At 43.5% G+C, this 15077-nt stretch overlaps 1 protein-coding gene across 2 annotated transcripts in view; it reads right to left on the minus strand.

Moving 5' to 3' along the window:
- Positions 1–15077, minus strand: part of PTPRA (protein tyrosine phosphatase receptor type A) — a 148370-nt gene that overhangs the window by 78890 nt on the left and 54403 nt on the right. For both annotated transcript variants that reach the window (XM_082236403.1, XM_082236402.1), the window contains exon 2: positions 2085–2156. In XM_082236403.1, coding sequence (XP_082092529.1) covers positions 2085–2111 — 27 coding nt within the window. In that variant the 5' untranslated portion in view covers positions 2112–2156. The remainder of the gene's footprint in view (positions 1–2084; positions 2157–15077) is intronic.

Genomic DNA, 15077 nt, shown 5'->3' on the forward strand with positions numbered 1-15077 from the left:
GAAGGAGCTCCCTGGGAGACCCTAGTAGAGAACAGCTGGTCCAAGAAAGGCCACATGTGTTCTCCTCCTCCCTCCCCTCTCTCCAACATGCACTCCCTCTATACTGGTAGAATTCAGTTCCTGACCAGGTATTTGTGAATGTGTGACAGTATACACACATGGAGAGGGTAGAAAATGTCCATGTACATTTAAAAACAGGAGAATGTACTGAAAGTTTCACATTTTTCTCCCTTAAGAGAGGCCACTTGGAAGAATAAATTGAGTGGGTCTTCTGAAATGGGGTCTCCCAAGTGAAAAATTCAGGGAAGCTACTTCCTGCCCACAAGCAAATCTAATCTTATGGGGAAAAACTACACAAACGTAACTTTCCAAAAGCTGATTTAAAAATCAAGTCAACAGCACTCAAGTAATGGGCAGGAAAGCAAATGACCATAATTTGCTCTGTTTTGCATACAGGATGGGCACTATACCGTCATGATCAATCAGGAACAGAATAAATTGTAATAAATGTTAGTTAGAAGACATCTGTAAGTGACCCTTTCCCTCTACAAAATTTCACAGTCATGTTATTCAAATTGAAGTAATTCATTTTGCCAGCTAGAACAAACAGAAAGCTAATGGACAAGTAAACTCAACAAGGTGACTCAAACAGTTAGAAGAAAGCTCATTTCAACAACTCCATCACTTCAAAGGATAGCCATCTTAGCTAGTATAAAGGGGTCAAACTCCTGCTTTTTAAAAAAGAACCTATGAAAACGATAAAGCCTGTATGCCTTTCGATTAAACTAATTCTATAGTCTCTTTGCTCAGTGTCTAAAAACCAATGAAGGCCTGGAAGATTAAATTAACATCTCCTTAGTTTGCGGAGGAGGGGTTGAAGAGGGCTCCAAGCCACAAATAGTGTACCAGGGACCCTGTTCGCCCCCATCCAGGTGGAGCCAGCAGAAGGTACAGGACTGTAAAAATATATAAGGAAGACCACTACACCTGCAGAAGCAAATGCTATTGAACTAGAGCAGACAACATTTTGTTTGCACTCGGAAATTAATAACCAAATGAAATATCTGGGTGAAATGTGCAAAAAAAAAAAAGGTATCTGTCAGAGCTGCTCTCAGATCCCAGCTCACAGAGGACCACGCTAGCCGGCAATACTGTATAAAAGTCTTTATTGCGTTACAGTTTCCATTTTCAAGCCGCAGCGTGCAGCTCTACGTCTTAGAAGCTAGACCGGCGAAGCTCCGTCTGAGTCTCCGCCTCCTGTACACCAACTTAATACCCTAGCCTTACTCCACCTCTTCCGTCTCTCCTTTCTTCTCTGGGTCCCTCTGCCCCCCTGGGTCTCTTCCTTCCTGGACTCTTCTGACGCTGACCCCCCGGATCCTTCTCCCTCCTTGCGGCGGGCTTTAGGACCCGGCTCCCTTTCCGGGCTGCTTACTGTGCCGCCTTCCTGTGTATTTGAACTTGGCGCGCGCGCCCAGCCTTCCACCTTCCTCTTGACTGTTTCCTCGCTCCCCGACGGAGGTGTGGCCAGTCCTGACTCATGCTCTCCCTCCTGCGGCGAGCCGCCGGATCCCGATACCTGGCGCCCTTCCTCCCTACTGCGCTGTTGGGGAAGCTGGCCCCGATTTCCAACTGCTGCTCTCTGAGTCCCCTCTGGTCCCTTCTTCCTGGGGTGTCCCCCTGGGTCCCCCCCTTGCTCTGAGCACGGGCGCTCCTTTCTGTGAGTCTTCCGATTCACTGGAAAGACTCGGAGATCTCGGGCCGCTGTCCTCGCTCATATCTCCTTCTGATTCCTCCCCCTCGCTCTCTGTTTCCTCCCTTTCCTGTGCCTCTGCTCCTGGACCCCTGACAGTATCTGTATCAAATTTTATTTTGGTCACAGACATAAGATAAAACATATGGATGAACTGAACACATAAGACTTAAAACAGGTAAGGAATAAAAGTTAATAATAAAAAGAGGTGATTACACCATACATAACTTAAAAAGATAAAAACAAGGGCAAACAGTTGAAAGCAACAAAATGTACAGGTCTTGCATTTTTGGCAAAAAGCTTTAAATATTAAATTAATTCTTCTCTTTACCTTAATTATCTTAGGCACATCATCCATCCATCAGGCATTTGGATCCCATAAAGGTTCTTCAAGTTCTACCTCCTGTAAAGAAACAGATGATGAGTTTTTCAGTTGAAATAAAAATTCAGACAGGGAAGATATAATGCTCTAAGAATATGGCAACTAAATTAGAACACCTGGCAATTGTATTTTCTGGAAGGCTTTGAATGCTAAAAAACAGAACGTTGAAGCAGCAGGAAAACCCAGATTTCCCAAAAGGACCATGTTGTGTGTATGTGTGTGAGAGAAGATATCTTGGAGAATAAAATGGCATTTGCTTAGGTTTGGAGGAAAGCCACGTAGGTGCCAGGCAAGCCTCTCAGGAGAGAGATTTCAATGAGAAGGGCACGACAAACAAAAATGCTTGCTCTCCAAGCAACCAGAGGAACATTTCAAAAATTACCACAGACAGGTATGGGAAAACAGGCTTTCCTTAAAATACCTGGGCTAGAAGCATCTCCTCCTGGAAACAAAGACTTTGTGCATTACAGAGAATTTAAATAGCAACACTTGAACACACAAACTGCCCGCTGTACTGCCTTCAAGGCAGCATGAAATATCCCTTGCAAAACTAAACCCCAGTGGGGGTTTCAACAGTGAAGTGCAGGTGAAGATAAAGCAATGGAGCATGGCATATGGGGAGCCACTACTGGAGACCGAATGGGAGTCAATGGCCCTGTTGTTTGACCCAACGAGAAAATTATTTTGCTCCTGAATAATTAATTAAATTGAGTATTTGTTTATTTATTTCGGTATTTATACAGGCATCTGTATATAGTCCTCTTAAAGTGGTTCGCATCATAATGCAAATTTCACAATAAATGCCACAATTAAATTTTAACGCATCAGGAAATCACAGCACAGCAAAAGCTATTAAATGACACTTAAAAGTCTGGGACAGGCTCAAATTAATAAGTTAAAGAAGATATAAACAGGCAGGTTTGTTTAAATGGGTTTTAAACACTTATATATTGCATTCTAGCCTCATGCATGTGTCCTTTCGAGACACTGTTTGCTATGCATGTTCTGGCTCTCCCCATGCCCCCATCAAAAGGCCGAAGATTATTCCAACAGGCCAGCTATTACATAATTCATCACTGTAGAAAAAAGGGTGACTTGCTGACATTAGCTTTTGTGTTATAGATTTCTGTTCTGACTTGCTGTAGTACTTTCAAGTCATTAAGCAGCAGCACACAACATACAGTGATCTGCGGAATATAGAGTTTGAGGCTTGCCTCACCTCTCATCTCTCCTTAATCATCCTGCCCCCAACCTCCAGATCCAGTTCTACTCCCCCTCATCCTCTGATCTGCCAAGCAGATCAAAAACAAAAGATCCCACATGAACGTAATGTACAGAACTAACAAGCATGCTCTGAACTAGTACATGACAGCCTGCCAGGGAGAATAAGGGCTGTTTGCTTATTGATATTTCTCATCAGCTCTGAACTAGAAAGATTTCCAAGTTAAGCAAGCTGGGGGAAACGGCATCAAAGGAAACTACTTGGGGGCAATTTGCAATACAAAAAATGGGGGGTGGGAAGAAGAGAAGCAAAAGCAGATCCACAGAAATATTTAATTGGTTCATTTAGTACCAACGTCCCTTTGCTCAGAAACACAATCATTTACATATCTTTTTCAGTGTGCGCTCTCAGCTGCAATTCCCATTTTAGCAATCCTAAATCCTTGTCTCAGGTCAGTCAGTTGGTGCGTTACGGAATAGGGTGTTGAATCCTTATCTTTTAGTTCAAAACCAACACATTATCCAATAAATAAAAACATTATGTGCAGCCACAATTATGTGGCAGGTCTATGAAGGAGTAGGAAAAGCGTCAAATGTGTTGCTAGGTTAAAAAAATCAGCTTCAAGAGTCAGATTAACACTGTAAACTGAGCCTCTAGCCCTTTTGCTTAAGCTTGCATGTCCAATGACTCTTAGCATCCTGGGGGATTTCCAGTTGGATAAAGTCTGCAGATGTATAAAACCAATCATTTAGGAGAAAGAACATGCTTGCAGGTTTCAAGCTATGGAGAATCAAGTCAATCTTTTTTCAAAAATGTTTACTCCCAAGGCAATGAATTACAATTTTTGAGCTTGTTCACAAGTGTGCAGTGGGAGGTCTTGGCTGATTAGTGGGGGACGGCAGGTGAATACTATTTTTTCCTTCCTAGAGGAGGACCAGAACTGGTGCCAAGATACAGGAGTTCTTGAAGGCTGTGTGGAAATGGAAATATACCTCTTAATTAAGAGCTCCTGATTTTAAACTGTGCATCATAAAAACATTGTAAACTCTTTCATCAAAACAAACACTGCACCCCTAATAAAAAAACCTCCTGCATATAGTAAAATTTGCAGAATTGTGCAAACTAAAAAGTCACGCAAGTTGCATAATTGACATTTCACAAAACGCGGCTTTCAGTACAATTTCGAATCTTTGAGGGGGGGTTGTGTTTGACATCCGAGTCCACAAAGCCCTGACCACATGTACTTTCCTGCCACTAATTTCCCCCAAAATTAACCACTATGCCCCACCACATGAGCTTCCTATGGCTCAAGGTGGGAGAAAGAGCACTGGTCTTTAATCTTTGGCCTGTTTCTACGCCTACACATGAGAGTCTGGTGATGCAAGAAAAACCACTCAAGATTTCCGGCTTCTACTCAGGGTCAAGCTAGACCTGGAAGTTAACCACCTCTCTTAATCGCATGTTTGGGACTGTGTGCGTTAGAGCAGGGGATGTTAACCCTTTCCCCCTATACTGTTCTCCTGCTGAGAACTGCCCCTCCTGAGGGAGCGCTTCTAGCAAGTAGCAGCTTGGGGTGGGAGATTTCATACAAGAACCAAGATGAAGTGGGGAGGTTAACTCTAATTCCCGCTCTTTGCACTGCAGTCCCAATCCAGGTTGGGACCCCCTGAAGCGGTTGTTACTTTTTAAGAGGAGTATATTTATAAGCACTGGATTCAAAGTTAGCACCATGTATTAGCACCAGTAGCGATGTATGGAAGTTAGCACCAGTAATGATGTATGGAAGTGAGAGCTGGACCATAAAGAAGGCTGATCGCCGAAGAATTGATGCTTTTGAATTATGGTGCTGGAGGAGACTCTTGAGAGTCCCATGGACTGCAAGAAGATCAAATCTATCCATTCCGAAGGAAATCAGCCCTGAGTGCTCACTGGAAGGACAGATCCTGAAGCTGAGGCTCCAAGACTTTGGCCACCTCATGAGAAGAGAAGACTCCATGGAAAAGACCCTGATGTTGGGAAAAATGGAGGGCACAAGGAGAAGGGGATGACAGAGGACGAGATGGTGGGACAGTGTTCTCGAAGCTACCAGCATGAGTTTGACTAAACTGCGGGAGGCAGTGGAAGACAGGAGTGCCTGGCGTGCTCTGGTCCATGGGGTCACGAAGAGTCAAATACGACTAAACGACTAAACAACAACAACATACTTTGACCCTTCCTCTCCCCCCCTCCTCTTAATATGTTATATTTGAAGGGGACATATGCTCACATCAAGGACGAAAGAGGGCTGGGAGTTTTCCACTGCCAGTCAGTCAGTATAGACAAAACTGAGCTAGATGGGCTAATACCTCTGACCCAGTATAGGGCAGCTTCCTATGTACCATTTGAGAGTTTGCCTTCTCCACTGTGTTAAGCAGCGTCCTCTTCTCAAACTGTCTCTTGCTCAGGCTCCCCCAACCCAAAAAGCACCATAATTTGAATTAAAATCACATCAATTAAAGGCAGATAGGTAGCCGTGTTGGTCTGCCATAGTCAAAATAAAAAAATTCCTTCCAGTAGCACCTTAAAGACCAACTAAGTTAGTTCTTGGTATGAGCTTTCGTGTGCATGCACACTTCTTCAGATACAGATGTATCTGAAGAAGTGTGCATGCACACGAAAGCTCATACCAAGAACTAACTTAGTTGGTCTTTAAGGTGCTACTGGAAGGAATTTTTTTATTTTGATCAATTAAAGGCTTCCACTTTTTCAGAAACTTCCTTTTCCCTCCAGCATTCTCTCTGTCAAGGGTCAGGAAATACGACACAGCAAAGTAAGGCAGCCTTTTAGGAAATGAAACACAAAATGCTAGCTAAAACGGTATTTTAAAACAGGTCATTCTTCGGATGGCAGTAGCATGCCCTTTCTTCCTTTGCATGTGGATCATCAAGCTCAGGGGTCAGTAAACTTTTTCAGCAGGGGGCCAGTCCACTGTCCCTCAGACCTTGTGGGGGGCCGGACTATATTTTGAAAATGAAAATAAAAATGAACGAATTCCTATGCCTCACAAATAATCCAATGGTGCATTTTAAATAAAAGCACACATTCTACTCATGTAAAAACATGCTGATTTCCGGACCATCTGCGGGCCGGATTTAGAAGACGATTGGGCCGGCCCCGGCCCCTGGGCCTTAGTTTGCCTACCCATAATCAAGCCTTTAGACCCAGGGCCAGTCAATGTGTGTCATGATAATTAAACATAGTTAATCTTCCAGTGATGGTTTGCTGGAGATTCATTTCAGATTAGGTACTGGTAGAGGAGGACACCTGATCACACTGAAAAAAAACTCTGCTTAACGTGATCCAGTGGAAGAACGAGCTGGAAATTGTAGGCACTTAAAATTGATGGGGACTGTAAGTCACTACAATTAAGGGCAGGACCGTGAATAGTTCTGTGGGAGCACAGGATGGTAGTTGGCGCCAAGTTAAGCTTTTGGAGAAATCTCAGCTTCCGTCATTTAAGAAAAGCAAGTTTCTAGCCCTTATGGTTGCAAAGTTAATTTCGAAAGCATATGACAATGTCTGTTGAAACCTCTGAAAGTTTCCAACGGCTGGGGCATCATTTCATGGCACTTGCCCCTTTTTTGACCAGGAAAGCCAGCTTATTCCAAATGAGAAGAATTATGCCAACTTGCATAATGTATACAGCCCTAAGAATTCAGCTTTTCTTAGGGCAGAACTTAACCTTTATTAGCATACTTGCCAGGGCGGTGTGGGGCTGCCACTGCTCAACAAAGAATCTAAAAAGCGCACAACTAACTTGGGAAGCCAACCTCCAATTTCCAAACTCTAAAAGTGTGTCTTAGCGCCTTATAATTATTAGCAGATCCGACTATGTTGCGCAAAAGAAAGCAGGTGTGCCCAGTTTTTTAATCACTCTTATGCTCAAAGGGTTGGTTGGCTTTTGTGGTTATGTTTTGTTTAGAGAATGAGTGCAAACCACATAGTGTTGTTTGGACACTGGCAGGATAAATGTTTAATCATTTGCATTTACACAATTTGCCACCTAACTGCTTTTTCATGAAACAGAATTTGGACTACAGTACCTTGATAAAGAATATTATTGTTTTATACTACGAATATCAACATACAGATTAAGCTATGAAAAATCCATTTGAGCTCTACATTGTCACCCTTGTGAAGTAGTCGTGCCCCTAAAATTTGCAGCAAAACTAGTCCTAGCAACCAGAACTGAGCTACGAAACAGGACAAAAGGTCTATAGATCAAGGTTCACAGGAAAGCCACAGCTCAAGATAAAGCGTTTATGTCTAGAGATGTGCCAGATTACTGGCTCAAATCCACAATAGGGATCCAGGAGTGGAAAGAAGCCTACCTCAAGCACAGCTCCAGATGTTACACACAGCTGTGGCTTCTCACTTTAAATCTGCATTGGTCTGCTAATGTTTCCCTGGAATGTGTTTTCACATGCTCCTGCATTTGAGAAATCTGTGCACCTTTCCCATGAATACAAGCAATACGAAACCCAGGTCACATTTGCAGCAGGTGTTTGTGACAAGAGACAAGCCACACATTTTGCCAACTCTTGAAAACCTCTACGTACAAACACGGCGCTCCTTCAAACAAAAAAGCTAGCAACAACGTAAAAGGTTATCCAAAGAAGCAAGTGCTCTCTCCCTTTTTCTATGAAAGACAGTTCTATATGGAAGCCACATGCTCCAATCTAAAAGACCTATCGCTGATGTGTGAAAGTGGGCCATCATTACTCTGCAGAAAGAAGGCATCTGCACATACTCACAGACACTACTAGTATTAGTCGTTCCAAGATATGGAAGACAGAATACAGGACTGAGCCTTGGTTCAAATATGCAATAGGTTGTGGAAAAGTGCAATACAGTACATTGATAAGCAGAGAGGCAAGTTGCCTATTGTACATGCCCAGGGTGAGCCGATTAAAAAACGGTTTAAATCACCCATTTAAACCCAATTGCCCATTGTGCTCAGGAGATATTCAACAGTAAATTGCAAATATGCATTTTAATTGGTCGCTATAGCTATTGAAGCATACTGTTTTGCAATAAATGTCTAAAGGCTGTCACCTGGAAGATGGAGCATGCTTGTTTTCTCATGCTCTGGGGGCTGGGACGTGAACCAATGGATTCAAGTTACAACAAAGGAGATTCCGACTAAACATCAGGAAGAACTTTCTGATAGGTAATAGCAGTTTGACAGTGGAACAGACTCCCTCAGAAGGTGGTAGACTGTCCTTTCTGGAAGATTTCTAAGCAGAGGTTGGGTGGCCATAATAATAATAATAATAATAATAATAATAATAATAATAATAATAATAATTTATTTATATTCCACCCATCTGGCTGGGTTCCCCCATCAGTCATGGATGCTTTAGTTGAGGTTCCTGCATAGCAGGGGGTTGGACTAAATGCCCCTTGGGTCCCTTTCAGCTCTACAATTGTGTGATGCTATAAATTGTCTGCAGGGAGATGGCATTTACATGTACATCTGAAGAATTCCCCACAGCCTGGAATTCTGCATGATCAGGGTTCTGGGTTGCATGGAAAGCTCCCTCCTTGCAGATATCCACATTATACATGGGAGAGGGGCACACATATTTCTGAAGGGGGCAACTGGGCAGGACTCTATTCCTTCCTCACAAGTTGATCTAACCAAAGAACAGAACACCTGGATAGGGCAAAATAAAAGACAGCCTTTCTTTCTTGGGATGAAATCCTGTTAGCCTGATGCTATCAGCTTGTCACGGTTACCTCCAACACACTGTGACAGCAAAAGGGTTAAAACAGACTGTCCGCTGTGTAGAAATTGAAGCTGGCATTTAAAACTCAGGATACTAGGAACTGTCTGCTCATCATCCATTCAGGCTGCCATCAGCAATATCCTCCATACTCCAATCATTGCACATCATCTCGTTACCAAGGGAATACAAAGTGATGAGCTGGCTGGGGTAGCGGGGGGGGGGGGACAGACTCAGAGGGAAGCTTTCTGTGCACAGCGTTAGCCTACTTTGGAGGCTTTTTCTACATCTGCAAAAGAAAAGAAAGTGACACCACAGTTCCAGCAATTGCACTGGCTTCCTGTTGTCTGCAAGACACAATTCGAGATGCTGGCTTGACTCATGCAAAGCTTTAGGCTAAAGAATGAGGCCCAACCAACACAAGAGACTCTCTCTGTGTGATCCACTGTAATATCTTGGACTCAGAGCACTCTTAATACAGTAGTACCTCGGGTTACATACGCTTCAGGTTACATACGCTTCAGGTTACAGACTCCGCTAACCCAGAAATAGTACCTCGGGTTAAGAACTTTGCTTCAGGATGAGAACAGAAATTGTGCTCCAGCGGTGAGGTGGCAGCAGGAGGCCCCATTAGCTTAAGTGGTGCTTCAGGTTAAGAACAGTTTCAGGTTAAGAACGGACCTCCGAAACGAATTAAGTACTTTACCCAAGGTACCACTGTATAGCCATCCTAGGCCCAAGCTACAGGTGCAGGAACATCCTTGGTGCCTCACACACCCCGCTCTAGTCCTGAAACTCTTATCTCTCCTCCTGGGACACAAACCAAACCGAGCATCTTTTGGAAGCTTAAAAACGTCTGTATTTGGACTAGTATTCAATGGCAGAAAGAAATGCCGGTGGCATTCAGTGGTTCTATCCTACTTAGTGTAGACTTGTTTAAATTAATGCCCATGACTAACAATGTTCCCAAGTTAGTAATGGCCATTAATTTAAGTGGATCTTCTCTGAGTAAAACTTTGTTGAATGCAACCCTGTGGTTTTTAAAGAGGAGGAGGAAGTGGCGACTGGGATGTGAGCAGGATGAGGGAAGGAGGGAATTGTTAACATCAAGCCATTCACTGTCACATCACTACTCCAAATCCCCCTGGAGAAAAGCAGAATGCCTTTCCTTGGCTGAGGAGAGCAGAAGTGGGAACGCCTGCAGTCTGGAAGCTGGGATTCTCCATACTGCCTGAAAAGAAGCAGAGCCAGTGTGGTGTAGTGGTTAAGAGCGGTAGTCTCCTAATCTGGGTAACCGGGTTCACGTCTCCGCTCCTCCACATGCAGCTGCTGGGTGACCTTGGGCCAGTCACACTTCTCTGAAGTCTCTCAGCCCCACTCACCTCACAGAGTGTTTGTTGTGGGGGAGGAAAGGAAAGGAGAATGTGAGCCGCTTTGAGACTCCTTAAAGGGAGTGAAAGGCGGGATATCAAATCCAAACTCCTCTTCTTCTTCTTCTCTTCTTTGGGGACATTTCATAGCCTTTGCCTAAACATGGTTTATATACATTGCTTAATCATGTTTACACCTTTGCATGGTTTGCATTATTGTTGCTAATGATGTTTTAAAATTAGACATGCAACAAAGCATTGCAAAGTACCTTCGCCTTATGGCAAGAATGCTCCTGTTCAGGTTTTCAGACACCAATACCCTCCTCCATAATATTATAAGCTATAACCAGCTCAAGCAGGCCATTCTATTTTCTGTTTTGATTTCCAAGCAATACTCACTGTTCTGTGGTTACTGACCATGAGGCATCCTAAACAGGTTTCTTGATTTAAAGGGGGTGGGGCAGGTTTCCTCCATTAGGATTTGCCGTACATCTGCAAACCTCTAGGTTCCCCCAAGCTTGCTGAAACTTCCCCCTTGTTTCTCAGTGGTCCCATTTTGGCTCCAATCTTGTTGGAACTCAATTTGCTATTAGAGGAAGTGATGTTTGAGATATTTAAAATCTCATTTTATTAACGAAACTATTTCCATCTGGCTGCAGCAGAGAGGGAAACTGAACAGCTGGGTGGACTCCATTGTCTTGGCTGAGAGAGAGGCTAGAAACCATTTGGCTGTTCCCTTTGCTGAGCAGTCTCCATTCCAGCTTTTCATTATAAGAATAATTATATAACTTTAAGAATGGGTGTCTGAGCTTGCTTTCCCCTCTCCATCCCCTTTTCCTCTTGTGCCATATATTTTAGATTGTAAACCTGTGGTTCAACACCATTTAATATTTTCACAGAACCTAGAGATTACGGGCTTTTTTTTTCTCCACACCTCCCTCGCCTTGGTCTCCAGTTTGCATCTGTAGCACTAAGTCAAACCAGCATGAATGAGCAAATGTGTGAGTTCCCAGAGCAAAGATCACAGCAGCTGCACTCCTCTCCCAAGTCCTGCTGATGCTGCCATGCACCCAGGAGCTAAGCCATGGTTTAGCTCATGGGTAGGCAAACTAAGGCCCAGGGGCCAGATCCAGCCCAATCACCTTCTAAATCCGGCCCGCGGGCGGTCCAGAAATCAGCATGTTTTTACATGAATAGAATGTGTCCTTTTATTTAAAATGCATCTCTGGTTTATTTGTGGGGCCTGTCTGGTGTTTTCACACGAGTAGAATGTGTGCTTTTATTTAAAATGCATCTCTGAGTTACCGTATTTTTTGCACCATAACACTCACTTTTTTCCTCCTAAAAAGTAAGGGGAAATGTCTGTGCGTGTTATGGAGGGAATGCCTACGGGTGGCATGCCTACGGATTTTCCTCCTCTAAAAACTACATGCGTGTTATAGTCGGGTGCGTGTTATAGAGCGAAAAATACGGTATTTGTGGGGCATAGGAATTCGTTCATTTTTCTTCTTCTTCTTCAAAATATAGTCTGGTTCCCCACAAGGTCTGAGGAACAGTAGACTGGCCCCCTGCTCAAAATGTTTGCTGACCCCTGGTTTAGCTGAATGCTACATCTGAACCCATAGTCTCTCTCACTCTAGACCAGGGGTTGTCAACCTGGTCCCTACCACCCACTTGTGTGTGTTTCAGGATTCTAGGTGGGCGGTGGGGGGTTCTATGGCACAAGCTGAATCCTCCTTCTATCAAGCACTGGTGGGCGGTAAGGAAATTTGACCATCAAGAAAGATGCATTAGTGAGCGGTAGGTATAAAAAAGTTGACTACCCCTGCTCTAGACAAACCACGTGACCCCAGATCTGGGTATACAGTGGTACCTCGGGTTACATACGCTTCAGGTTACACACTCCGCTAACCCAGAAATAGTGCTTCAGGTTAAGAACTTTGCTTCAGGATAAGAACAGAAAACATGCTCCGGCGGCGCGGCAGCAGCAGGAGGCCCCATTAGCTAAAGTGGTGCTTCAGGTTAAGAACAGTTTCAGGTTAAGTACAGACCTCCGGAACGAAGTACTTAACCCGAGGTACCACTGTAGTGCTAAGCAAAACCATGGCTTAGTGGCAGGTAAGTGAGAAGCCACAGGACTGCTTGTGTCCTGTGTGGTGTAGTGGTTAAGAGCGGTAGACTCGTAATTTGGTGAATCAGGTTCGCGTCTCTGCTCCTCCACATGCTGCTGCTGGGTGACCTTGGGCCAGTCACGCTTCTTTGAAGTCTCTCAGCCCCACTCACCTCACAGAGTGTTTGTTGTGGGGGAGGAAGGGAAAGGAGAATGTTAGCCGCTTTGAGACTCCTTAAAAGGGAGTGAAAGGCGGGATATCAAATCCAAACTCCTCCTCCTCCTCTTCTTCTTCTTCTTCTTCTTCTTCTTCTTCTTCTTCTTGCTGCAGCAGAGATCCTCACACTAGGAACCCATTCATTCCTGCTAAGCCATGGTTTGGCTAAGCACTGTATCGACCATTCTATTACACCAGGCACTTTTATACATTTCTCTTGAACTTTCCATAAAAGGCTTTCAAAGACAGGATGCTTTGCTGGAAGGATCATTTTGACCCACGAGATCCAGTTCTATTTCTGACCCTGTTCTATTGTCTGAGAACTATGCGCTTCCTTTCTGTTCTCTTTCATTTCCCCCACCAGATCTTCTGCTAGGCAAGTTTCATCAGCCTACATACATATACATCAAGGAATGAGCCAGACATTGATGCTGCTCATACTGAAGTCTCCTACTGTATATGATGGTATAAATTAAGCGTTGATGATTTTTTATTCTGCAATCACAGCATCCAGTTATGCTCCATTCCTATACAATTATAGTTATGTTTTTTATGAAGGTAGCTCATAAAATCATGCTTGTCATCTCTTCCTAAATAAAGTATATTTTTAGAACTCTTGGGAGGTTGCATGCCGTGAACTCTACAGCTCAGAAACATCCAGTTTTTAAACCATGTTACATCTCATGTTCTCTTTATTAGAAATGAATACAGAACGCATGCTAGACATATATTCCTACATTCTTTTTTTTTTTAAGACAACTTACTGCATATTGCTTTCAAAATGTATCTGAGTTTTTAAGTTGCTTCCCATGAACAGTCTAGTGTGAAACTTACTTCAAATTCCTCAAAATAAAAATAGACAATCTGGGTGGGCTGGGGTCAAAAGATTTAAGACCAACTAGCTACTCCTCTCTGGCCTTGCAGAATAGAAACTTGGAAGAGAAATGATACTAGTGTTTTTCTGAAATAAGCAAAAAAAAAAAAAAAAGGCGCACATTTCCCCACAGGTCAATTCTTGCATTAAAACACAAGCTACGCAACCAGAACCAGAATCCACAAGAAATGTACATGCACCAAGACCCAGCATAATCCCTGAAGAGGCCCTATACAGTGGTGCCCCGCAAGATGAATGCCTCGCAAGACGGAAAACTCGCTAGATGAAAGAGTTTTCCGTTTTGGAGGTGCTTCGCAAAACGAATTTCCTATGGGCTTGCTTCGCAAGACGCAAGACGACAATGTCTTGCGAGTTCCTGCTGGTTTTTTTTTCCTTTTCCCTCCCTTTTTCTAAGTCACTAAGCCGCTTATCAGCCGATCCGATCAGCAGATAAGCCACTAAAAGCTGCTAATAGCACTAATAGCGCTAATCCGCTAATCCGTCAATGGGCTTGCTTCGCAAGACGAAAAAACCGCTAGACGAAGAGAATCACAGAACGGATTCTTTTCGTCTTGCGAGGCACCACTGTACTTTCGAAAGTAAAGCATCAGACACTCCAGTTTCAGACAACAAAATCATCCTCCAGAAAAAGCCTGTATGCCACACAAAAATAACTTCCCTTTTCCCTTATTAGTGGTGTGTCTACAGAAAAGCCCCTCTAATACAGTGAGTCAATTTAAACACCAGCTGCCAGTCTTGATTATAAGTTATGCCACACAGTTTCTGCAGCCTGGCCTTAGCAAACAGGTACTGCTGTGCACCCTCCGGACAGGTACACTCTCAAGGCTGGAGAAGAACGAGTTAGCACAGGGGTGAGTGGGAAAGTCTAATGAGAACGAGTCTCTTGTTGGGCAGTTTGCAAGCATCACTGCTTGGCTTCCTAAAATGGCATGGAGGAAAAATTAAAAATTGGTGGGAAATGCAAAACAGTAATTTTGAGACTCTACCTCTGTGGAGTGCAGATAAATTCACTGAACTGGTGGTGGTGACTTAAGGGCTTAGTGGTTAGATTGATAAAAGGTATCAACCATTCTGTAACATGCAAATTCCATGTTAGGGATCATTAGAAAAGGGACTAGAAGGGACTATTATAATGGCATTATACAAAACTATGGCACAAATGCACATGGCATAACGCATACAGGTCTGGTTGCGTCACCTCAAAAGGGATATTGTAATGTTAGAAAGGGTTCAGAAAAGGGCATCCAACATTATCGTGGGACTAAAGCAACACACCCCTGTGGAGGGCATTTTAGTGGAGGGTTGGGTATAAATAATAATAATAACAACAACAACAACAACAACAACAACAACAACAATAATC

This window comes from Podarcis vaucheri, assembly GCF_965113315.1.
Source record: "Podarcis vaucheri genome assembly, chromosome: 9".
In the NCBI taxonomy this organism is placed as follows: domain Eukaryota; kingdom Metazoa; phylum Chordata; class Lepidosauria; order Squamata; family Lacertidae; genus Podarcis; species Podarcis vaucheri.